Raw genomic sequence first — 27,502 nt, 5'->3', positions numbered from 1 at the left:
TATGTGTGGTAAATATTTTGGCACCGTATATTTACAAACAGAGAAACATAATTTATAACTCTCGAACAATTAAGAAAAAATAATACAAAGAACACTGTCAGTGGAAGAAAAGGAAGGAAAAGGAAAAACCTTGTAGAAAAATAGACAAAAGGTATAAATAGGCAATTCAATGAAGAATAATCACAATGTCTAATAAACATAGAAGATACTCAATAGCAACCAGGAAAATGCAAACTAAAAAGCAATGACATACCATTTTTTAGAGATACAAAAAATAAGAAGTTTGCTAATATCCAGGTGTACTTTGCTGGGATGGCTATAAATTGGTACAACCACTTTTGAATGTGCAAACCATATTAACCAAAAATTCTGCTTCCTGCTATGCACTCTAGAAAAACCTTTGCATATGTATGTATGTACAAAGATCATGTATAAGGAGGCTGGTTGAAACACTTTTGTAGTAAAATGGGAAATGCCCATCAATATGGAAGATTTAACATAATCAAGATATATTCTACCATGAATAACACACAATGATTAAGAAGATATGATAGATCGATGGCTTCTGACCTGAAATGGTCACAAACAAGTAAAGATAAGCTTTATATGTAAATGTAGGAAATTATTTTTGCAACAAAATGTATCAATAGTATATGTGCAATTACAAATAAGTAAAAAACACTGGGAAAGAAAATAAAAATTAGCAGAGAAAGAACAAGACAGTTTAAGAACACAAAAAAATAAGTCTATCAGTTCACCTTTTCAAATGTTGCTTTCTGAAAAGCATTGTTGACCCTGAAATTGTGAATGTTACCATAAATGTAATCATTCAATCCTAATCAATCAAACACATGCCCTCTGACAGTGGATTCAAAGTCTCACTCTCATACACACAATTCATTGACAAATTCGTAGGAAACAAATTTTAAAACACTGAAAATTGACAAACTGGTCAGGAAAAATTAGAACCAGTTCACTCCTACCCCTCCCCTGCTCCAGTCACAGCGGTCTATCAACAGCACATTAGGTGGGTACATTACAGGAATGCTGTCAAGACAATATGGCCAAAAATTAAAATTAAAAAAAGAGAATTGGTTTCAGGCAAGGGCAAAGCAGACGTCTATTAAGAGGCTTTTTGTGAAATCAGAGCAGGAGTCAGATGCTTTCTCTTTTTTCCTCTCAGTGGTTGCTGAAACAATGTGGCCACACAGCCATGGGGATCTGGGAGCTGGCCAAGCAGCCAGGTGACTCAACATTGAATTTCTTGTCCCTCTGGGCAATTTCTCTCAGCGGTACAAATTTATACCAGAACAGAGAACAGTTATCCTCTTATCAATCAGGAAAAGATAGATATTAAAAAAAATTTTTTAATATTGGCTAATAATGAAAGTCGAGGGAAGTTGACAAGGGAACAAAGCTTAATTCCCCCATTATGAAACCAAAGGGCTCTCGTTCCAACAAAAATCTGTGGGAAGAGTAACTGCTGTCTTCTAAGACCCTGCAGGGGAAGAAGCAAACACTTATCATTCCTTTCTTACACTCTCATTAAAAATGAGCAGCAGCTATATTTTCCTTAGATAAAAATTGACTCCAAACAATAGGATCCTCTGAAAACAAAGACCTGGAAGTTTATGGTTAATATACAGATTCCTCTCGGACAAGAACCAGGTGCTGTGTGGCTTTCTGCTGTGTCACCAGCCACTAGGCCAGAAGATCACATTTAATTGTTAACTGATTAACTGGTTGACTGATTAAAATTTCAACTGAGGAATTATATGCATATGTGGGTACTGCAGAGGCATGTCCCAAGAGCCCGTAGCAGTGAAATCCTAACCAGAACACTTGGATTTTCCCTTCTTGTAAACACACTGGCATTCACAGAGCTGTAATTTTATCATATGGTGCCCTTTTAAATTCTGGAGATTGTAAACCCAGACATGGGGGAAAGCAAGTCAAAGGGCAGACCTGTGGTGCCCCAGCAAGATACACTGACATCCGGCAACAAGACAAGTGTAAGGGAATGTTCTGGATTGAACTGCATGTTCTTGTGCTGCCAGAATACTTTATCCCCCTGAGATCCTTCCTCTGCATGGCCTAGGTGCCAACCAAGTATATACGTGGCCAGTGAAGTACCACACTCTCAGCCGATACTTTTTGGATGGATAGATGGATGAATGAACAAACGAACAAAGAAACAAAGGAATAAACAGTGTATTTTTTTCTCTGTGCCCTTTAAAGTCAACCATTCAGAATTAATATTCTACTGGCAAAGAACACTCAGCAAAGTTGCTCCCAGCTGATTTCTCTGCACTGCACATGAAAGTGGCCCAACTCAGTGGAGACATCAACAGCATACATATAAAATCCAGGTAGTGGTAACCTTCCCAGACTCTCTACCACACCAAGGCAATTAGAATAATTAATAGCAAGTAGAACTTATTGATTTAAAAGTAAATTACCACAGTGGGGTATCTGCAGGTTTGCCAGGGAAATATTCTTGCTGTTTTCATCGAGGCAGTACAAGTCCTGAGTTTCTGGACCGGGTTTAGTTTCCTGAAGAGTCTTGATCCACATAATGTCACAGGAGCATGTAAATGGGTTGCCCACCAGGATCCTACATGGAACAAAAATGAAATCCAATCAGCCTTCTCTTTTTCAGTTTTAGCTACAGAAGTGTTTATGAAGCACTAACAGCAATATGAATTTCTTCTAGCCGGCAATCTTTGGAAGTCACACCCATCTTTATAGCATAACAGTACTTATTATTCATTCATTTACCTGATACTTACTGATCTTCTGCTATGTGCAAACATCCCTGTAGAGGCTAAAGGATGCAAAGTGATGTGAGACCTTTCGGACCCATAGGGAAACAAGGTAGGAACAGAAATTACTATAATATAGGATAGAAAAAGATGTCTCATAAGATGGGGGAAAATAAGATACCGTAACAAATTTATCACAGATGTTATACAGTTATGAAGAAGATCTTAAGTGAAGAAGCCAAAGTTAAGTTTTCGGGAACACTAACATACTTATTTCTAACCGGCTAGAGATTCAAGTGTTATCACTTAATAAGTTTGAACTTCAGCAATTTCATCTGAATTGAAAACGAGACTGTGAATACAAGGCTAAGACTAAAGTGTGAGAGCCAGGAGGGTGCACTCCCAGCTGTCCGAATGACGCAACCACAGTTCAGTTTGACTGATGCAAGAAAGCTGGAGTGAATGTGAGAGACAGAACCTGGAAGGGAGCTCTTAGACCTCCTTCACACACACACACACACACACACACACACACACACACGCCAAGCTCAGGGTTTCTGAGAGCAAGTGCAACCGAGCTCCAGACTGAGCTACTTAGCCCATTGTGGGAGGGTCTGCAAATAGAAAGTCACTATTCAGCCATGCTGCCTGGACTCCTGTGGCCTGTGATTGGTCAAGGAGGAAGTAGTCAAGAGGAAAATAAAAACCACAAGAAAAAAAAATCTTTAAATGCTTATTTATAATACTCAGTGGCCTATTTAAGATGACTTCCATTTATGGCAATGAGCCTTTAAATGAGGCCATTTAAAATCATTACATAGGCTCTGCCTGGCATTAACCACAATACTTAAGATTTCCGTGAGGACAGGACCTGGGCTTTGCAACATCATTTACTCCTGTGGTTTTCCGGTTGGGTTCTAAGAATCTCAGGGAATCCCTGGAGACTTTTCCAGGAGTTTCCTTGGAGAAAATGTGGTCCTGGCAGACTCGTTTAATTTGTGTCTGCTTGATCGCCTCCAAATATCCCTCCAACACCAAAATAAGAGTTGAGACTGCTAGGTATGGAATATAATGCAGATGATATCCACAATGTTTAAACCCCAACTAATCCAAGAGGTTTCCTGGTGTTCTGAGTCCATGAAAAGCTAAGAAATATTTTTTAAAAGCAGGTATGACTGAATCCACAGAAGGGATAAAGAAGCGAAGGGATCTTGAGCTACAAAGACAGCAACGTTCGTCTGACCATACGGCACGGGCAGACAGCTGGCTTCTTCCTCTCACACACTGTACAAACTCCTTTTGCAGCGATTGTTAGAGCATGTTATACTTAATTTGTTCAGGCTTCTACCGCTCCCCCTGGATAGCAGGGTCCTGGAGTACAGATACCGTTCTCCTTATATCCCTATGGCCTAGTGCCATGTTTTAGTTTGATTTGCAACAGGTACACAATTAACACTTGTTGAATGAATTAATTAAATATGCTGCAGGGGTGGTATTGAGACATGTGAATTTGAAATCAGAACTCTAATTTTTATCCCATCAAGAAAATTCTCTGCAGTGATGCTCAAAATTTTTACACAGAGTAGCCTACTTTATTGCACATAACTTCCTTAAGTTTTTTATGCCTATCCCTGTGTTAGAAAGCTAGTGCTTCAACTCCCTGAATTAAGTCTCTCCCAAAAGAATTGCCACCGTGTAACTCTCATGACTACCTATTAACTTGTTATCGCTCTACTAGTGGCATCTTCTAATCTGCACAATTTCCTTGTGAATAGGGGTGGACCCTACAGCTCAGGCAACAGACAGTTTAAGCAAAAGCTATTGCCTGGTATTCAAAGGCCTTGTCCATCTGGGCCCATCTCTGACACACAGAGCCTGTGCTTTAAGGTTCTTTGGGTACCTTACCCACAGGAATGTCAACAGTTTATATTTGCTTCACGGTGATAACACAAGAATTAAGCACATTTGGAAATGCTGGCTATTAGTAATCGATACATTTCAATATCTTCCCTATCATTTTTCAGCAAAGGGGATTTGGGGATAAGGATAAATCCTGAATGCAGTGGCAGACCTAGAAGGAAATCTCACAAGGATGGTTGGGTAGGGAGAGGCCTGGCTCTCCTCGAATGTTCACTAAGGGAGCGCAGGCACTGTCGTCGGGGTATAAACTGAGGAGTTTTGCCCATTGCTGTTTGCTCCTTGAATGGGTTTGCTTTCCATTAGGGCCTGGACAGAACAAGGACCAAACATGCTATGAGACATGTTGCCGTCTTCTTCACACAAAACCCTCATCTTTTTCTCATTTTCCCTCCTTTAGAAAACAAGTCTTTTGTGTAAAAACAACATTTAAACTCATTATAAATGATATATTACTACTGAGATTTCTTTTTTTTTTTTTTTTTTTTACTGCTGAATCATGTTTTCATGGAGGAATAAAAGAACAAATGGCCAAAAATTAAGAAATCATTTTTTTCCCCAAATGCCATACAAAATCATTACTTACAGCTCAGACAAGTCAAGGTGACGAAAATGTTTCCTAGACAATACCGTCAGTTTATTTCTGGTAAAATTGCTGAAAGGAATCAAAAACATTAAATGTGAATTACAAGTGTACATTTCAGGAATAAAGTATTCAAATAGAGTTTTTTTCAAAATATAATTTTATTTGATCATGGTTCATGCCGTACTTAAGATCCAGTAATCTCTTTCTTTCACCTAGAGTAATAACTTAGTTTTCCCTGCCTCTCCTATAATTCTTGCTTGAGAGTGGAGTTGAGGGGGCATAATTTTCATAATGGTTTTTTTGAATCTCTTTTTTACTCAAAATTTTCTTTTTCATATTCAGAGCCAAGTTATATACCTCCTAGAGATATCTTATCTTCTGAACAATTAATAGGGAGATTAAATTAAACTAAATTAAATTTAAACCATAAACTCACTAGGGGAAAAGATACTTTAAAACTAAAAAGCGTCATGAATATTTTGAAATTACACGACACACAAAACTCTGAATATTAACTGAATTTAACACATCCTAATAGGAAAGATAACAACTATTGATTGATAAACTCTGCTGAGATTGCTTATATATGACTTCCAAATAACTAGATAAATTCACGATGAAAATAACAACAAAATATCAGATAAAAATATGTCAGATTTTATCTGGAAATATTCTAGCAACATATCATTTTAAGATGTGGACCAACCAGACAATTAAAAGATGTCCTATTTGTGACTGAAAAATAATAATGAATTTACTGATGTGTTCCAAATATGTAGTTTTATTCAAGGAAACGGGAGTTTCGGTTTCCAATGATCAGTGCCATGAGACCTTGAGCTGGGAAATTCAGACCCTTAATCCTGGCAGCTGACACCCTCTGTGAATTTGTTTACTGGTCGAATTTATTTAAAGAGTGTGCAATGCTTGGTCCTCTAGACATGTGTTTCATGAGTCACATGAATGTAAAACAAACATCAAATTTTACAAAACAGCTGAACCCTCAACAGTTTGCCATGAGCCTTTCAGTATCTGATTCCCGTTCAGGAAGGTGAGCACCGGTCTGAGAGTCAGGTAAATACGGGAAATCTGCGGCGACAGCAATCCTGGCCTCACTGAGGCTGGTCTATTGCGTCTGTCTCACAAAATCATGGGCTGAAGTCTGCTGGTCTGTCTGGCCAGTCTCTTTCACAGAGGGGTTAAAGACCAGGAGGAGCTAATACATTAACTAAGACTAGTCAGCTGATGGATAAAGAAAATGCCACTTTAGCATCTCGTAATTCAAGAAGGCACACGGCCACTCCCAGCTTAATTCTATATTGAGATTTCCTCTCATCCAAACCCCCATCTACAAGAGGGTGCCCTCTTCCTTCTACGCTGGCATCTTCTCTCCTCACACTGAGTGTAAAGTGCTCACCCACATGAAAAAATAATCCAGCGGGAAGTTGTAAAATGTGCCCACATAAATCTTTTCTTTTGGAACGTGAATTAAGAATGGGTTTCACTGCAGTATAATACACTGACAAGTCACTCTGCCTGTCTTCACCAGAGCCTGTGAGGCACAAATGTTTTCATCTCCATCAGAAATCCCCATCCTTCTGAAGGAAAAAAACCAAAAACAGAAACAAAAACCCTATTCTTCCTCCCAAGAAGAAAGAGGAGCGAGGAGGCAAAGAAAGAGGACACACTCATTGTCAAGGTTCCGGGTCGGCTAGCAAGGCCGGCACCGGGGCAGCTGCCCTGTCAGGCTGCTAGCAGCACAGCCCAGAGCAGGGTTACATGCCAAAAAACAAGATGAGTTTTACGAACCATACTTATTATTGGGTCCAAAAGCCAAAAGGGAGGAGGAGGGAAGGAAAAAAAAATCAACAATCCTCTTACTGTTTGATTATAGAACTTTTGCAAAGGAGCTAATTAGCACCTCTGCAAAGTCCCTGGAAAACACAAATACTGGCTTTTCTCACAGTTTCTGGGTTCTCAGGGGCCGGGCAGGAATTAAAGGCACCAAGAAATAAACTCAGGGACCAGTCCTAGGGGCTCTGGACAGTCAGCATGGGATGCTAAATATGCACAGGTTAGGGGAGGAATGATGAAAGTGACAGACAGGATCCAGTCTGAATTCCCCTAAAACCCAAAGTGAAATAGATGCTCTTGTGCACATTTTTATTTTATTGGAGAAACTCAGAGAGATAATCAGTATATCCCAAGGGTAGAGAGAAACAGCCTCTCACACACATTTCTTTATCAGCTCCCTTGCAGCCATGGTGCTGATGTTCAACTAAGGATGCCGTTTACTACGTGCGGAAATCAGGGAGAACACGCCAGCGCCTTCAGTCATAAGCAGAAGTTGAGACCCAGGTCTGGAAAGGCAGACAACTGACTTAATTTCCTCCTCCTTGCCATTCCCTAGAGCCAACTGCTTAATTTAATTTCTATTTTGGCGATTAAGAGCCTCTTTCATCACGTGAATATCTGAAGCTTACTGACATTGTAACTTCTTTCTAACTGTCTGAATATTAGCCTGACTTCATACTGCCTTACCATTTGACAATGGTTACAAATATCAGTAATTTTTGCAGTTTGATCAGTAACTGGGCTTCCCAACTGTTGGCTTTTAAAGAAGCTGTATAAGATACGTCCATCTCCTTGGTTTCCTATTTTCAAATGACACCTCTTTGGGAGACTGGGACTAATATTTGGCTTTATGTAAGTATGTACAGCACACAGAATACCATTAAAATTATTCTACAGTAAATCAGCCTGAAAAAAAGACAAAAGGTGGCTTTGGTTTTCATATAAATAGCTTGGAACAAGGAAAGTAGGGAAAATATAAGAGGCATAGTAAAGTCATAAAAAGGTCTATTTCTAAAACAATTAACCATAGCCCACTATATAGATCACTACATTAGGGGAAGTGATGTAGTAAAACAACCAGTAAAACGTGGTCATTGAGTAATTCAGGTCTGCAGTCAGCAGTAATGAAAATACCAGAACGTAACCACTGAGGTCATTAATTATACTTAAGTGATTGCATTAGAGCATTTTGCCTTTTTCTTGTGTCCAACTTCTCTCTTGTTTATGCTAGCAAGGCCTACGCAAGACATCAGAATTTGTGCAGGCAAACCAACTACGGAGATGTTGCCAAAAAGCCTCTACATGAAATGTGTTAATAAAGTTCCTTGGAGTTTTGCCACCTTTTTGCCAAAAGTTTTATATCTTAATTCTACTGACTTTATTTTTAAATTGACTTCCTCATTAATGCCACCTATGAAATATGAAGTCATTGTACTGGCTTGATGAAATTAAGGTTTTTCATAAGATCAACAAATCTCCATAGAGTGTCCAGGCAATCTGCTCGAAGAGAATGATTTCTTTTACAAACTGGCCTGGAAGTCAGTCAGGGAACAGTTCTCCCCAAGAAAAAGAAAGAGGACAAATGTTACAAGAAGGGCTGATTCTCTCATTATATGGAAAACACATTTTATTTTCTGTCCTCTTACTAAAAGAACATAGCCAGGAGTGAGCCCTGAGTCTGCAACTTTCCATCTGTGGACCTGAGTCTGATTTTACGCTTATGAAATGGGAATCAAGAAGATCCTCCCTACCAACTGTCAGAAAAATCAAGTGAGATCAACCAGGTGAGAGTTCTGTATGTAGATCGTAGTCTATGAAACACATAAGGTATTGTTGCAGAGAATCTGCAAAGCACAAAAGGGCCAATGAATGCAGGCAACCTTCCTCCCGCAGAAGTTCCTACTGAAAACTCGGGGTGGGGGGCGCCCATCAGAGCTTAAGGGTGATCCTCTGTTTCATGAAGAAACGTCTCAGGAAGGCCACACCTTATTGACCAAGTGCCATCATCTAAGAAGATGAACAACCTAAGAGCTCCCACTGTCCATATTTCCATTTGACTTCAGTTGATATCACCCTGACTTCGGTGGAAGCATTTGCTATTGTTACAATTGTCTGAACCTCTGGCATGTTCCATGATTGAGTTTTCTCCACTTCTATCAATCATGACACATAGCTTTTGGAAAAAGAAGGTTCAAAAGAGGATCTATTGGGGGAGGAAGAGCATTAGCAATTTTTAGTTCCCTAAAAAGGCCAAGGCCAAGTCAGTTTCTTTCAATTCCACTAGTTTGATGTCTTCCAGGGAACATGTCATGATTCCAAGAAAAAGAATCGAGGACGCTGTACCAGGACATAGTTTTCACATCAGACTCTGCTGTTGGCCTATTGCTCTGTCCAAGATGGAAATGGCCCAGAAATTCATGAAAGGGAATAAGCAGGCTGTTCTAAGTACCCCTCTAAAGCTATTCAGAAATCAAAGCTAATGCTTCTAAGCTATTGTCAAAGCTATACTAACTTTTTAAAAGGAGGTTTAGAGCTGGAAAAGAAGGAAAAATAAACAGAGGGGGAAAATATTGAATAAGTTGGGTCCTGGGAAGCAAAAAAATCAACCTTTACTTACATGTGCTGTAAGTTGCTGTTTTTCAGAAATGCTTTATGAGCTACAAATTTTAATCCGGAATCCACAATGGTCCTAAGAAAACACATAATTGCATGTATGTTAGAGCTAACAGACGACTGTCCCTCTGACGATAACAGAGCATAAGAAAAAGTTCTGACATAAGGTATGCAAGTCCTGAGTACTCACAGGTTTTTCAGTCCCACATAAGCTTCAATATCATCTTCGTTGATGATTTCTAATCTTTTCTGATTTGCAATGTAACTGCAAAAAAAGCAGAGAGTGCAAACTAGTAACTCAGAATGCAGGCAGTCCATAAAAAAATGGGTAACTTCCATCCAACCTCACCAGGCTGCTCAAGGCAATCCCTCCCCACCCACCTAGCCCCACCATTTATTTTAAATACAGCAAGGGGAACAAAACCAAATGAGACTGAGGAGAAACCATGGTTGAGCAGGTTTCATTGTCAATGACAGGACCAGGTTTCATTTTTTTCTTAAACTTTTATTACTCTTTCAACTAACAAGTTCAGTTTGCCTCTCCACTCAAGGTATCCCCTGTGTATAGAGGTGAAAATAACTTGGAAATGCATCCACTACCTCTCAAAAGCATTTCACCCTTATGGTGACAGCCACAGGGAAGCTGGCATCACCACACAGAGGACAAATCACATATTTCCTCACATTCCAAGAGAAGCAGTCACTCCCTCCTTTTACCTCCTGAAACACTGAAGACGATTCCCCTCCCCCTTTCTCTCTCTCCCTCCCTCCCTTCCTTCCAACTCTCTCTTTTCCTGGCCCAGGATCCCCTCGTTCTGCTTTTGTCAGTAATAAAACCAATTTTTCCTTTCAGGAACCACATTTCACAAACCCCACATTGCCCTAGTGCGCTCTCTATAGAAATCTCCTCTTCCCCATCCACCAAACCCTCAAATACAGGAGTAAACTGGTAACTCTGGCTGCGTGGAGAGTTCCATCCCCTGGACCATGATGACTGGCTTAGAAATGTGCCTGTGACCTCAACTAGGCTAATGAGAAGCTTCCCTAAAATTAAAAGATAAATGCCATGACAGAGTCTCCCTCTTTCTCTGGGATTATAGCTGAAAGATTACATAGGCCTGGGGCTTCTATGAGAAATATTTCTGGCACAAGGAAAGAGACTGTCCAAGTATGAAGTCAGCACACAGGAGGAAAGAGAGCTAAGAGATATAAAGAGAGACAGAACCCTGAAAATGTTACTTGAGCTTTTGGATCCAATCATCTCTGAGGTTAGCTGTCACTAACAGAAGTTTGATCTGAATTCCTGTCACTTGCAACCAGTAAAATCCCTGGTAACACAAACACAAAGCTATCAAACCTACTACCATGGAATTTCCCTGTGCTACAGTTATCTGAGTATCTGTCTATTCACTTTTCTTGATCACGACCTCTTTTTGAAGACAGCTGGATCCTGCTTTATAATTCTTAACATGCACCACAGCATCTAGCAAAGAACCTTGCACAATGTAGGTCTTAAGGATGATGGATGGATGGATGGATGGGCAACACTTGGAGTTCCAAAGGCACTCCAGGAAGTTGTATTAGGATGGATTTTCCCCTTTCTTTTTCAAAAAATTTAAGATACATAACATTCCAATTAAGACACTGAAAACAAATATGTAGCTCTACTGTTAACAACATGAATTAAAATGAAAAAAATAGTAACCAATGAGGGAGGAGATACAGCATCTACAGATTCCTTCTACCCAATCCAAAAGAAGGAAAAAAAATAGATGTCAAAATACATGGTAAGTATTGGAGCACCCATTTTTAGAAAATAAATTTTAGAAATAAAGCAAAATAAGTAAATGCTCTGAGGGAACAAAATTACACCAAAGATAAATAATTTTAAAAGGACCCACATAAACATTGTCCCTGTTACATAAAAAAAAAAAACAACATCCAAGATAGAAGGGCATCTTCTGCTCAAATATCTTGGTTCTCCCTGATATCCGGGGCCTGGAACTTAATAGATGTGCAGGAAGGATTTGTTCCCTTCTTTCCTTCTACCCCACACAGAAGGAAACATTTTAAGACTCCAACCTAATGAGCCAACAATTTTCAACATTAAAAGTTTTTACGAAATGTTTCAAAATTATCACACATTTTTCCAAGATTTTCAATCCACTAACGTTTTCAGTAGAAACCACAGTGACCTCCCTCTTCTAAATTATCTCCCAATAAGAACTGCATTCAAGAGGGCCCTATATGTTAATGCTTTTTTTCATGCAACTGGCAGAAAAAAGGACAAATAACGTGGGCAAAGTTTCCTTTGGGGTCACAACGAGAATTCCCGAGAAGCTTGTTCACTCCTTACAGCTGCGCTAGCATGGTGGCTGTCACTGCTCTGAAATTGTCTGAGAGATTCTCCAGCTCTCTCTGCTGGCTCATCACTGCATCCTCCGTGCTTACGACAGGGGCCTGACACTCAGGAGGTATTCAGTCAATGTCTGTGGCACAAGGCATTTATTGTTAACTTTTTATTTAGTTATTTATGCCCTTTATTTTATTGTTATTTCATTTTTGGCAGATTTTTAATTTATAAACTCTCCAATTGTATTCAATAAAATACAGCAAGCTAACATAAATAAAAATGAAAGGCATAATAGAAAGAAGAGCCAGGGCAGAGACATCAGTGAAGCTAGGAATTGGGTTTAAAATGCTGGGAAAGGGCCACAAGCATAATTCTAAGCTTTCCAGTGACCACTGCCCCTGCAAAGAAGGAAAGGGGGAGACGTTTAGCCAGTGGTAACTTCACAGTGTTCATGAGGTGAAAATAAGTCAGATATTAAGCAAAGCGTACCTGTTCTTGAATCTAAGACCAGACAGGAGATTTTGTTGAAAACCATCAAAAGAACCATGTGAAAGTATTAAAAATGGTCATTAAAGAATGTTCTTCCACTGTGAAGGCAGGGCTGCCCTGGATAAAGAATGAATTTTTCTCCTGGTCAAAATGGATAAAAGCAACAGAAGAGCTGGATTAAAAGGTCAGCAATTGCCCCTCTAGATGCCAAGAATTCCCTTTCATAAGTTACCATCTGCAGAGAGGCCCACAACATAGCTGTGGGCTATAAATTGCTCATGAAATCTACCCCTTAAGAAATGCTCCTAAATCAAAACCACAATGAGATATCACTTCACATCTGTCAGGATGGTTACTATCAAAAAACAAAAACAAAACAAAACAAACAAAAAAACACAAAAAACAAGTGTTGGCAAGGATGTGGAGAAATTGGAACCCTTGCACACTGTGGGTGGGAATGCAAAATGGTGCAGCCTCTGTGGAAAACAGTATGGAGGTTCCTCAAAAATTAAAAATAGAACTACCATATGATCCAGCAATCCCACTTCTGGGTATACATCTAAAAGAATGTAAACCAGGACCTTGAAGAGATGCTAGCATTCTTACGTCCATTGTAGCACTGTTCACAATACCCACAATATGGAAACAGCCTGAAAGTCCATCAATGAATGAATGGATAAAGATGTGGTATATATATAAACAATGCAATATTATTCAACCTGTAAAAAGAAGGAAATTCTGCTATATGTGACAACATGGTCGAACTTTGAGGATGTTTGCTAAGTGAAATAAACCGGTCACAGAAAAAAAAAAAAAAAGAAACGCTCCTTAGACACCATTAAGTGAGGAATCATAGGGTTAGAATGGGAGCCAGTAAAGCTAATAACAAACAATTCACAAAGGAGAAACCTCAACGGCCCAGGAACATATGAAAAGCTGCTCACCCCTCAAGGAATATGAAATGCAAACCAAAGCCACATGGACTTACCATTCCTCTCTCACTAGCTGGACAAAATGTTTAAAATCTGACAGTATAAAGCATTGCTAAGGATGTGGGGTATTTCTCTTACATTGTTGGAGGGAGTCTAAATTGGCACAAGTGCTTTGAAGAGTAATTTGCCAGCATCTTGGAAAATTATACATCACACGCCTTACAGAGTCCAGCAATTCCATTTCTAGGTTTTCACCTGACAGAAATGCTCACTCCTGCACACGAGGAGACATATACAAGAACATTCATGGTAACACAGTCAGAATAAAAATCTGGAAACAACCCAACTGTCCATCAGTTTAGAAACAGAATACAATGAGGTATGTTAAATAACTATGGTAGATTGAACCAGACCTTTATATCTGAGCAGAAAGAAATACTCATGCTAAGTGAGAAAGAAAAATAAGCAAAATTTCAAACTGATATGTACATATCATATAAAACAATTGATGTGAACTTTTAAAAAGACACAGAAAACAATACCACATAATGTTCATAGTCAAGGATAGTTGTAAAGTACAAAAGGAAGATTGCAAGGAAAGTCACCTTGGGAAAGGAGACAGATCTGCCTCAGGGATAAAGAAACTGAAACTGTTAAACTGTTTTATTAAACTACTAAGCTATTTCTTTTCTTAAAAGAGAAAAGCCATATGTATAACTGATTCACTTTGTTATAAAGCAGAAACTAACATACCATTGTAAAGCAATTATACTCCAATAAAGATGTTAAAAAAAAAAAAAGAGAAAAGCCTTTGTAACAAAAAAGACAAAAATGTTAAAGTGTCAGTTCTGAATATATGCACCTGAAGTTATTGTTATGTCATTACATTTTTATGAATTTTTTAAATGTATGAAGAAAAAAGAAAGGAGGAAGGGAAGGAAGGAGGGAGGGGAGGGAGGAAGGGGGGAAAGAAAGAGGGAGAGCCAAAAAAAAGCCGCAAAGGAAAAGACCGCAGGGAAGCTGGACCCCAGGGCTTCTCAGTTACTAGGTGACCAAATACACCAGGGCTCAAGTCCTTGGTTCCTTGGACCACCCAAAAGCAAACAGTCTAAAAGCCTTCCGATCCCTGCCCCAGAGCCCCTGGATGGGACCAAGAAGACTAAGGAGCATGCTGGGCCGCCCCCTACTGGTGACTTCCACGTGCCTCCAGAAGGACCTTGGCAACACCAGGTCTTTCGAGCTCTGCCATCTCATCACTGCCACTGATCAGAAAAGCAGCAGCTGCAGAGACCAACCCAGGGTTAGGAAGGAGAGAGGAAAGGCCAGGCCAGGGCAGACAGCTGAAAGATATGTGGACAGGCAATGCGGTAGTCTCTCCCCCAGAAAACTGTCACTGTCACGCCAGTCAAAGAGCTGGCCAACTCTGAGGGCTCCTTACTAAGTCAAGCTTTGCTTAATAGAATCCCCAAGACGGGTCCCACTCCCATTGAAGCAGTGGAAAGATCCAGCATTTTGGTACAGACCTTTCTCTCCATGACAGCCCCTAACTCCTCTGACCCAAGCCCACCGATCTGGAAAGCTTAGGCCCCAGGGGCTTTAAGGCACAAGCCCTCCCCCTAGAGCCCGTGCCCCAGTGCTCACATGAGTTCAGCCAAGTTTTCGAGCTTCTGCCCTTCCAACCTGCACACGCTGCTGCCTTAGTTCTCTTTGGGGACAGTTGGCAGCCTTTGAATAGTGAAAAAGAGACTTGGTGGATTTGGATTTTTAAAATCTGATACTCCTTAAGAGTTTCTCTCCCTTACCTCCTTGGCCTCCAGGTCCCTCAGGCCCACCCCTCCATCCGCAATCTGTGTGGAATCATTCTCGGCCTTCGACCATCCTGTTTTGCCCAAATATGCCTTCCTCCTTTCTAAAAGCCATCTATAGTACTGTTTCTTGGGCCTCACATTCTGAGGGTTGTTTTTTATTGTTGTTTTTTACTTTTACTACATCCCAAGACTACTGTCTTCTGCCCTAAAAGTTGGAACTTCTCAATGAATTCACCAAAAACTCTTCTGGGCCCCTACAATATCTGAGATGCTGCTTGATTTACAGGCAACATCAAAAAGCCTTTTTCCAATCAAAACGTTTTTATTCCATCAGTTGGCAAGCATTTCTTTAGCATTTATTCTCCTTCTTAACTTTATAATTAAGAATTAGAGGCGATGGAGGTACTCTTTATACCCACCATTGTATTTTTGTACCAATATACCTAACTCTCCTGCTGAACTGTTAACTCCTCAGATGGAAGAGTGGTATTCATCAAACTGCATGTCCATTTCCGAACACAGAGCTGATGCTCATAGAACATTGGCTGACTTAAAGCAATCCATCTGACCCACAGATCCTCCACTGGAGTTTTTATTATCTCACTGGAAAGACCAGACATATACACACTATAGACACTAAATGAAGATTGTGGTAATAGAACATAACTTCATTTGTCATATAGAAAACAAGGAAAAAAAGTAACGACCATAACAGAGGAAGATAGCCAATTCTGAAAGCGAAATTTGTCCAATCTAGAAGCAAATTTAGATCACAAGCATACAACACAGTCAAACCAAACACTCATTTATTTTTCGTAAATGATGAAAACTAATTGCCCTCGGAAGATGAGCATTCATTTGCCTTCTCAGTTTCAGAAATGTTAAGGCTAGAAAGAATCTTCAGATCCAGCTCTTCTTGACCTTGAGGGGGTGATGCTCCTGAAGGTCAGTGCTCACTGCCACAGTATTTGATGAGCAAAAGAGAGAAGTTTCCAAGCAGAGGTCAAGCACGTGCACTGCGAGGGGGCAGTGGAAGGAACTACAAGATATCACTGGGCAGTGAAGGCTTCCATGAGGTCAGGCTTTGAAGGGTGCCCAGAAAGTCAACAGATAAAAAATGTGAACATAAGCAAAGTCCACACTATTTGCCATTTTATTTTGTGTTGTCACCAAAGCTTTTCCACTCTCAACATGACATCCAGGGCCTTCATTATGACATTTTCTTGAGGGTAAAAAATTTCCTTTCCTTAGGCTTACCAAAAAGCCCGTAGGTGACTTTTTGGGAAAAAAAAGAACAGATAATTTTAGGAAAAATTCACGGAAACATTTTTGAATTACAGGTTCCTAGAAAGGATACTCATCTCATTTGAAAAGATTTCACATTGGCTTGAACAACCTATCAAATAATTCCTCCAGGCAATCTTTCCAAGTAACAAAGAGTGGTTTCTAACACATCTTTTCTTCCTGTGTATTAGCTTAACAGCAGGATTGCTCCAAAGTAAAATTTCCCTTTACCTTAGACTTTATTACCTGACCTGTAGGTTGACGACATACCAAAAAGAAATGGAAAGAGCAGTGAGTATTTCTAATGGTCGTTCTTCAAAACGGAATTGCTTCCCACTACCCTGGCTACCCTCACCTCACCCCCACCACATAAATAAATAATTAAGCTAATAAAAGTCGATAGAACTCAAATGTCACAAGAGATTGTGATAGGTGCTCAGGCTTACAGCCATGGGGTGAGGCATTTCGGCTGATAGGATCCTCTCTGCCATAAGATTTCCAACACGGGGAACATTTTAAAATGTGCCCTTGTTCCCTGAGTCCGTAACCAGGTAGCTTCAGTTGCTCAGCAAAATGCTAAGAAAGAGTTTTGAAAATCAGTCCCTGATGGGCCAAAGCAGGATTCAAAAGAAGAATCTCTCAATCTATCACTCCATTCCTAAGAGAGGGTCCACCACCCCACCTGTGACAACGTGAATGCAGAGAACACCAAATAGGTGGGCTCAGAACCTGAATTCCAGCACCAGCCTACTAGCACAGGCTGATTAGCTGCAGCACTTCCATCTTCTTTTTGGCCACGGGCATAGAAGTAGCCCCAGTAATTCCGTTTTAGAGAGTGCTGTGTGCCAGGCACTGAGGTACCCAGGGGATGTCTCCCTTAACCTGACAAAGCTACCGGGAGAGCACTATGATTGTTTCCACTTTTTGGAAGAGGTAACTGAGACCTTGCTAGGTCACGTCCCCAGGATTACATAACTGCCAAAACAGGATTTGAACCCAAATCTACCTGCCTCTGAATTCTGAGCTCATACCCACTCTACCGCCCCACCAGGACCATGGACTTATGAGTCCTGCACCTACACTGAAGAATACTTTCTAAAATTTCTGCAAAATGCATCTTGACAAATAATCACAGGCTGAAAACAATAGTCAATGAAAAGGAATGAGGACATTTTACAGGATGCTCTCATGTGTTATACCTACAGAGGTAATAGGAGATAAATAAAAATCTTCTCAGATCCTTACACAGTGCCAAGCTCTGAGAACTGCAGCTTCCTAGAATAGCCTAAATTCCTTGGGAACTTAAGAATTCAAGTGCCTGTGGAGAGGGTGTGGACAAAACGGAACCCTCCTACACTGTTGGGGGAAATGTAAATTGGTGCAGCCACTATGGAAAAGAGTATGGAGGTTCCTTAGAAAACTAAAAATAGAGCTCCCATATGATCCTGCAATCCCACTTCTGGGCATACATCCGGAAAAGACAAAAGATCTAATTCCAAAAGCTACATGCACCCCAATGTTCATAGTGGCACTATTTACAATAGCCAAGACATGGAAACAACCTAAGTGTCCATCAACAGATGAATGGATAAAGAAGATGTTTTATATATATATATACACACATATATATAATGGACTATTACACACACACACACACACACACATATATGTAATGGACCATTACCAGCATTTGCTGCAACATGGATGGACCTAGAGATGATCATACTAAGTGAAGTCAGTCAGACAAAGACAAATATTATGTGATATCACTTATACAGGGACCTTAAAAATAATACAAATGATGTATTGTACATACAAAACAGAAACAGACTCACAGACATAGAAGACAAACTTATGGTTACCAAAAGGGAATGGGGGGAGGGATAAATTGGGAGTAGGGGATGAACAGATGCACACTACCATGCATAAAATAGATAAACAACAGGAATTTGCTGCATAGCACAGGGAACTATATTCAATATCTTGTAATAAACTATAATGGAAAAGAATTGGAAAAAAAGAATATACGTATATACATACATACATATATATATATAACCAAATCACTTTGCTGTACATCTGAAACTAACAAAATATTGTAAATCAACTATACTTCAATTAAAAAAAAAAAGAATTCAAGTGCCTGGAAAATAGTAAGTGGTGTAATGTGAGGGATAAACACACTCTACTAGCTTCACCTCTTCCCAGTTATGTGACCTTGGGCAAGTCCCTACACCTCGGTTTCCTCGTCTTAAAATGGGGTAGTAACAGTACCTGCCTCAGGGAGTTGCTGGAACAATTAGAGAACTGCCCTAGCCCATATGAGGACCACAGTCACTGCTGATTATTAACAGCAAGGAGCAGACTGGGGTTCAGGGGCTGGCTTGGTCACTAACTAGCTGGTAAACTGAATCTCAGCCTGCCTCCAGGGCCCACGAGCGTGGAACAGGAAATTTGGCCTGGAGAATGTCTCAGTTCCCATCAGCACTCAGATTATAAGAAAACTTCTGCAACATATTATGAAGAAAAAATTACACACTGGGTTTCTCTCTGAGTATTTATGTAGCATCTTTCTCATCCACCTCTCTCAATGAGGTGGTACCCAGAAAGAAACACTGAATTTGTGACCAGAAAAATTAATTATGAAAAAACCCTTAGAGTTGGTTTTCTACCTAAAACATATGAGTCTCCAGCAGAAAAAAAAATGTAAGTTTAATTTGACTTAACTAAATAATAGCCGCCATGAAAATTTAGGATTTGACCCCAGCCTACAAATAACGTGACGTGTAAACCTTATACTGGAGGGTGAGCAGGGTGTCAATATATTTAAAATAAATAAATTTTCTTTTTAGCTGCCAACTTTTCAAAATGGGAAGATTTCCCGTTTTAAAAATCTGAATTTCCACATTCTCTTAAGAAGCCAGAAGGTCCTCCAAACTAGGCTAGCATTTCTTCCTGGCAACAGTCAGGGCGAGCTGAGTAACATTGCTCCTGGGGGTCTGCAGCACATTTCCAGTTGGTCACATTCTGACCTCAGCTATTTCACTGGCTCATGGAAAGATTTTTATGGCACCTGATTTAATTCTTGCTTGTAATTTCCTCTGAGACTTCCATGCTCCGACTCTTCTCCTACATTGGTATGTCATCTCCATGCACAGAGATCCCTAACAGAGATCCCTAAATGAGTTTGCTCAGATAAAATGACACAAAGACCGCAATAAAAATACCTCCTTTTCTTAAAGAAGTTACTTCTACCTGTTCCAGAACCTTTAGAAGCTTCCTCTGTTTAGAAACAAACTAAAACTGACGCAGACATAGCCAAGTATAATTTTATACTTGGTACAATGGTACAGAATCCCCAAGAGCAGCAAGGGATGTGTTTTTCCTGACAAAAAATTGTTTTCCTTCCCACTAACTTACTTAATATTTTACATTAGGTTTCAGATCTTTCGATAGATCATAATAACTTGCCATAGCAAATGGAAAGACAATTAACTAAATGTGTATCATGGCATGGTTTCGCCATATCAGATGAAGAACCCAGGACAGAAATGGTCCTGATACAGCACTGCCATCAAAAGAGAGGCTTAAGTGTTGTTTGAGCCAAAATTTTATTTTGGACAGGTGTACTCTAACATCAGTCGATATGAAACCACCAGAAATATGAGTCAGCTCACTGGGTCACTCGGGGTACACTCTGCAGCTAATTTATCCTGGCAGGCCCACAAGGGGCCATCCCTCTCACGGCTGGGGGCACCCCGGGAGCCTGAGAGGGCTTTTCCTCTGGCTGGGAAGCCGTCTGGTCACACCCGCTCCTAACGGCTTCTAGGCTAAAACCATCTCTGCTGTGCTCTGTGGGTGGATCTCTGCCGTCTCAATCAAGCATCTGTCCACATTCCGAGGCAGTCATAGCGCTACTTCCCCAGGCAAGCCTGGATCTGCAGCCTGCTGGTACCCCCGCATCTCATCTCGTCCGCGGACGGGGTGGCTTCCACCTGGATGGGCACGCAAGCCAGGCTGCTTGGTCTTTGTAAAAGGATTGTCAGCCCCACCATCTGTTTGTCTGGCTTCCAAAGAGGATGGATCTGGCTTTAACCAGGAACAGAAATTAACATATTCCAGCTCTGGTCAGAGGGGACAACTTCATATCATCTGCAGTCCAGCTTCTAGCAAAGCCTGGCTCAGCAAAGGGTAGGAGGGGATGGGCAACTAAGATCCTGCATTGTATGAGTTTTATAATTACAGCATCGGGAGATGAAATTCTTGGACCACGTTAGCGTCCTTGCAGAATTGACGTCCTTGTCACTTCCCCCAACTTTCACTGACTTTCTCAGTAAGAAGAAAATGAAATCTACTTTCTGCATTTTTCATAAAAGCTGTGAATTACATCACTCATATTCTCTGCAAAAGAAACTCTTTTCAGAACAGAGTGCCAAACAAAGCTATGTTCCTGTGGACTTAGTAGGCATTCTCCTCCTTAATAATGAGCTTCTCTTTTCACTGCCAGGAAGTTGAGGACAAATGGTGTGCTCAATTACAGCAACTATGTCAACCGTTAGAGCTAGTTGGAGTTCTTGTCTCTTTTTTTTTTTCTCACTCCTCCCTCTCATTTTTACCTTATTAACCTTATTGTGTAAAATAATTACCATCAGTTATTCAAATACTAATGATAAATTGATTAACTGCAACATTTCTACACTCGTCCAATACAAATTATATGGCCATTACGATCAATATACTGGTACGATAGCATCACCTTACAGTTGTTTTCAAGAAATGAATTGGAAAATCATATTATCCACGATTTTTGTGTGTTTCAAAGTGAGTGTTTATAAAAAGTGAAATCTTGCAACTCCAATCGAACACAAAATTATCTTTTTTCCAAAAAGTTTTTTCCTCTTTTCCCATTATTTCAGGTCAGTCAACGTTTCGTTGATGAAAAGCAAAGAAAAACTTCCAATGATTAGCCCAGGACTTAAGAATTCTAAGAAGCATTCAAGTCAGCACAAATCACAGCAGAACACACTTTTGAAAGCTCTTGGCCTCCAATCGGGCCAAATCATTCCATAGGAAGAGAATTTTTGGAACTCATATTTCTGCTCCAACTTCAGGATAGATCAAGCATGGCACAGGGAAAAATGAGCATCAGGCATAATGTCAAGAAAAGAGAATGATTCAAGCAGTAAAATTTTAGGATCTCTTCGAAGGTCTGTTTTGATTTTGACACAATTTCTCTGCCCACATTTATAGGCTGTGGGACTAAGGAGAGTGATAGCATGTGAGGAACACTTCCAAGTTCATCTTCACTTGTTTCCCTTCACGTGTTAACCTTTAGTCGCTTTTATAGAAGGTTAGAGATTATTTTCTTTGGAGTTAAACTACAAAGATATTGGTGGAAAGGGATCCCAGTCATAAGTGGTCATGTAAGGCCACAATAAAGAGAAGCTATTTTATAGAAGGGAAGTGAGAGTGCATCAAAAAGTCCTAAACAAATCTCTTATAAAAACTTTTAATTCAAGGGATATATCATTGCTAGAAAAGACGTATATTTTGGAGGTACCTAGAGGAGTCAAATTCATGGAGGTGGAAAGTAGAATGGTGGTTGCTAGCAGCTAGGGGGAGGGGAATGGGGAGTTGTCATTTAATGGGTACAGAGTTTCAGTTTTGCAGATGAAAAGAGTTGTGGATTATTTGGATAGCTGTGTTGGTTGCACAATAATGTGAACATACTTAATGACACAAACTGTACATTTTTAATGGTTAAGATGGTAAATTCGGTTATGTACATTTTACCAGAATTTTAAAACAAAGAAAAAAGGAAGATATATATTTTGTAAAGGACTTGCAATTAAAAAGTGAGAAAGACAATGAAAAGAGAAAACGGAGTACAAATTGATAACCTCCAGAGTGCAGGGGAACTGTTGTAAACAACCTAATAAATAAAATGGACCAGGACTGTTGAAGAAAACAGTTGCAGAACAAAGATCATGACCTGAGTCCGAGTGGCTAAATCTGACCCATCACTGCTCCGGTCAATATCCCAATCAGCTGAGCATGCCAAGATGAAAGTAACACGCAAACCAGGGAAAGGGCACCAAAGGTGCCCTTTAAGGAGAACCAACACCCTCTTACATCTATCCTGTTTAACCCCAGCGCCTGTCCAGTGCCACACTCAAGACAGATTATTTTGCTTTTCTGTCCTCCCCAAGACCTATAGAGTCTACTCTCCTTCAAAACATAGTTGAGGATAACCAGACAATAAAAATAAAAATGAACAGTCGAGCTCTAACTATGCGTTATGCACTGGTACAATCATTTTACATGCATCGGCTCATTTTAACCTCACAGAAACCCCATGAAAAAGGTTCTATTACTGTCCCCTTTTACAGATGGAGACACAGAGGGCTTTATAAACTAGTCCAAAGTAGCAGGGGCAGACCAGCTTCCGAGTAGGGCTCTTAACCCTCCAAGCCGCCCGGCCTCATAACCTGTGTGATTCCCGGACACGAACTCCCAAAGAAAATGAAAAATTAATTTGTTGATCCACCTATGCAAGGAAATTGACATATTCAGTGATTTTTCAATTTGGAAAAAAATATATAATGAGAAAAGGAACTTTTTAGGCACAGTTTCCACAATCCTAGGATCTTCCTAGGGTGCCAGTAAAAAAATTATTCAGCCATAATGAGCTGAATAATTCTTAAAATAGTACATTCAGATCTAGAGCTTTCAGGGTCAATGACAGAATCTGTACAGGGAAGAGAGAAAGGTAGAAACAGGTAGCTACTGATGTTTAACAAGCCCCATTAACTTCTGGGGACGGATCTATGCTTTGCTGGTCTGTCTGTGTCTGTGATATCACAAAGCTTGTTGTAACACAAATCAGGGAAGGAATCCTGCACAGCTGTTCTTGGAAACATGGACCCCCATGCTTGAGAATTCCCCTGAAGAAGGTGAGGGCGCTGCAATGGGAGGAGCAGTCTGGGGAGCCTGGCCACCCCCCTGCATGCTCCTATGCAGAAGCCCTGCACTTCCTCTATCCCAGAGCATCATCATGGCTCAAAACCACCATGATACAGAGGTCAGATCCACAAGGCAGAGGCCCAGACAGCCTCGTCCCTGGTGCCCTTAGCTCTCGACAATGGACCCAGGCATGTCAGAGGCCCTCACTCCGGTATTCCTCCAGCCAAGTTTCTCCACATGAGGCAATGGGATGCTCCCACCTGGAAATCACTCCTTCCCTTCTTGACCTAGTAGGATCTCAGAATTTCCTATCCAAAGACCCTAAGCCCATTCCCAGGGCCCACGCAGGCCTTTTCTGTGGGTATGTCTTCCTGTTATAGATATGCATGCTCCTAGGCACAACTTTGCGTGTGTGTGTGTGTGTGTGTGTGTGTGTGTGTGTTTGGGGTCAGGGGGTCCAAGGCTGCTGTCTGTAGTGCTGTTGATGGAGTTCAAATGTGTAGGACAATGATCTGACTGGAGACCCTACAACAGGCCATATAAATGAGAGAAGCTGGCCTAAGTCTTACTACCCAGGACCCAGAAAACCACCTGATGGGAGGACATATTCACAGTATATCTGTTGGTTAACCAATTGACTAGATAATGAATGAATGGATCAATCAAGCAATCAATCCATGCATGTATAAACAGTCGATTCCTGTCCTCCATTTCCGCTATCTGAGGGAAAAGATGACTTTGTCAAGAGAATGTCTATGGCACTCTGAACTGTACATGTATAGATATAAACTACAATGAAAGGAGAGTCATGAAGAGTGGACTCTAGGGTAGGCTGGGGTAAATAAAAGGCTCAGTAGTGCCTTCAAGGCTCCAGGCGGTTAAGCTCCAGAAAACACTTTTTTATTTTGGTGAGAGAGCAATTCCCTGAAAAAATTAATGAGATGGCAAAGAAGTTAAGCCCCAGAGGGCCACCTAGGCTTACCGTGAGAGCCAACAACTCAACCAAAACTAAGACTTTTCTCGTAAGAATTAAACATTATATGCTGATTCCATAATACCCGTTCCTTTTTAAGTTTAAATTTCAAAATACACATGGAGTCTAAACTATTTTCATTTATATGCAGATTATGAACATACTGCATTGTGTAAACATAAATAAATGGATGTTATTTATCTCAAAGGAAAATTATCTTTTTGGATTATTCAACACAATCTGTTCACCTATATACTTCCCCACTCTATTTTTAAAATCCTTCCAATCTCATATGTCTATCAGTTGTTTTATGATCAGTTTTGCAAACAACTATTGAAATTTCTAAGATGCCTGATAATGTCAATTATTATAAACATAAAGGAAGTCCCATGAAACATTATAGGATCAGTCCAATGCAGCTTGATTGTAAAGGTGCAACAGTATATGCTTCAGATGCTTCATTAAACTGGACTTGACACACTGTTTATACTCCTGATGTCTGCAGTTCTTTAAGAAAAATGAACAGCCTCTACCATCCATACTACAAGAAGGATAAATCACATCTGAAATCTCACACCAGAATTGCTTTTTTTTTTTTTACCCTGTCCTGCTCGCCTGCACTTTATTTTTTTATTTTTTTTAAACATCTTTATCGGAGTATTATTGCTTTACAATGATGTGTTAGTTTCTGCTGTATAGCAAAATGAATCAGCTATACATAAACATATATCCCCATATCTCCTCCCTCCAGAATCGCTTTTTAAGTGAAGCACCATAAATGCAGTCGCAGGGAAAACTGGAATTGATCCACAGGGATATGCATTATTAGCTATTACACAACAGAAAAGGCACAAATCTTCCCCATTAGACCCATTTGTTTGTTGGAGATCGGATGTCCCTGGAATGATTCTTCTTCCCTGGATTTACCTTGTTTTTGAGCTGGCCTGTTCTGCATCTCTCTTCATCTGCTTACATTCACCCTCCATCTCTTCCCTGTCTCTCCTTCCTGTTGGATACATAATCAGCCTGCCTCATCAAAGCTTTGCCTTTCTTCCTTTCCAGCTATACTGTCTCTACAATGAATTGATTTCTTATTGTGCATGAACCAACATAGTGCTACTTAATTCCATAAAGGTTACTTATTTAAACAAACATCTTAACCTGAGGACTTTATAAAAGTCATGTCTAGAAATTTACACTTTGACAGCCCAAAGAACAACCTATAAATACTCTAATTTGGAATTCTAAATGATAGATTTGTAGGGGAGGGGAATACACATGCATATATCCTTGTGTCTGTGTATAATATGGAGATCTAGGACACTGTGCTGGGGAACAGCAATAAACAAGATCCACATGGTCCCTGCCTAAATTCATGCAGTTTATATTCTAAGGGGGTGTAGAGACAGGTACCCAGGTGCGCATTTATAATACTAAGTGACCTATGGTGGGATTGGGAAACACTGGGTAGGGGGCTATAAGAACACACAGAAGAGACACGTAGCCCAGAGGTGGAGAGGCAGAGGAAGTTAGCCAGAGGCAGAAGCCATGAAAATGGTGTTCCTGGCAGAGAGGACAGCCAGTGTGAAGCCTGGGAGACTAGAGCTCCATAGGGGAATTTAAAACTCAAGGAGGCTGCATCATCGTATTAAAGAAAGGGAGAGGCAAAAAATGAGGCTAGAGAAATGGGTTTGAATTTGAGGATGCAGGGCTTTTAAGACTTGTTAAGAAATTGTGAGTTTTTAATATATAAATATAACGTTACCCTAATTTAGGACGTCAATATCATGCGAGGGGAGCTAGGCAAGCAGTTCCTAAAATTCATATGGAAAAAATTATCATGCAAGAATACTCTTGAAAATTCTGAAAGTAATTGATGAGTAAGACTAATACTTCAAGTAGAAAAAATTTATATATATGTATACAAAACTTTAGAAGATAAAAAGTTTAGTGCTAGCATGTAAACAGACAAACTGATTAACAGAAGAGGACAGATGTCAAAATAGGCCAAAATACAAAGATGATCTTCATACTTAATCAAATTGTTATTTTAAATTAGTGAGGGAAAGTTCAAATTATATAATCAATGGTGTCAAGAGACCTGATGGGCTGATTAGCACTCTTGAAAAAATATAAAACAATTTTTTTTGCTATTTCACTCCTTATATTTTAAAAATCCAGATAGAGCAAAGCTTTAAATACAGAAGCGTGAAATAGTAAAGGTAACAGAAGAAAATATAGGAGACTTATTTTAATCTCTTATGGAAGGGAAGACTCTTTTTAGCCACATTTACAATACAGAAGCCATAAGGAAATAATAAATTTTACTACAAAAACATTTAATTCTGCGTTACCAAAAAAGGAACTATAATCAACATCAGAAGACAAGCAAAACATTAGACAAAGCATAAATTTTCTTATTGATAAATAGATTTTAGGAATCAATTTTTTGAAAAGGTCACCAAACCAATAGAAAAGAAAATGGTTAAGGGATACATAGTTCACAGGAAAAGAAATACAAATGGCTTACACGTATATAAAAAGATTTTTAACCTAGATCATAATTACAGAATATGATTGACAAAGGTCAAGAGGTTTGATAACAAACAGTATTGGCTTGGCTGTAGAAAAAGAGGTGCTTCCAGTTTGGGTGGGAGAATAAAATGGTGTGATCTTTTTGCCAGACAACTTGGCAGTATCTATCAAATCACAAATGTCTTGCAACTGTCCCTGCAATTCAAATTCTAGGAAAATCATGCACGTGTGCAAGAACTTGAGCACAAGGTTGTTCAACTGGAGGTTAGTTAAATAAAAACTATTCATTCAATGGGTACTGTGTGGCTGTGAAAAAAAAAAATATGGTTTGAGTACATATGCGGATACAGAAACATTTTTAAGATACGCTGTTAAGTAAAAAAAAAACACCAAGATGTAGAACACTATAGCATGCCCCTCATTTGCATACAAATTA

The 27,502-nt window shown here is 39.9% G+C and overlaps 1 protein-coding gene across 2 annotated transcripts in view; it reads right to left on the bottom strand.

Annotated features, from left to right (window-relative positions):
* NTRK2 (neurotrophic receptor tyrosine kinase 2) overlaps positions 1–27,502 on the bottom strand; it is a 379,554-nt gene that overhangs the window by 338,160 nt on the left and 13,892 nt on the right. For both annotated transcript variants that reach the window (XM_061200555.1, XM_061200556.1), the window contains 4 exons: positions 9,920–9,994; positions 9,734–9,805; positions 5,266–5,334; positions 2,460–2,614 (listed from right to left, as the gene is read on the bottom strand). In XM_061200555.1, coding sequence (XP_061056538.1) covers positions 2,460–2,614; positions 5,266–5,334; positions 9,734–9,805; positions 9,920–9,994 — 371 coding nt within the window. The remainder of the gene's footprint in view (positions 1–2,459; positions 2,615–5,265; positions 5,335–9,733; positions 9,806–9,919; positions 9,995–27,502) is intronic.

This window comes from Eubalaena glacialis, chromosome 9 (assembly GCF_028564815.1).
Source record: "Eubalaena glacialis isolate mEubGla1 chromosome 9, mEubGla1.1.hap2.+ XY, whole genome shotgun sequence".
Lineage (NCBI taxonomy): Eukaryota > Metazoa > Chordata > Mammalia > Artiodactyla > Balaenidae > Eubalaena > Eubalaena glacialis.
This window is presented reverse-complemented; position numbering and strand designations above follow the sequence as displayed.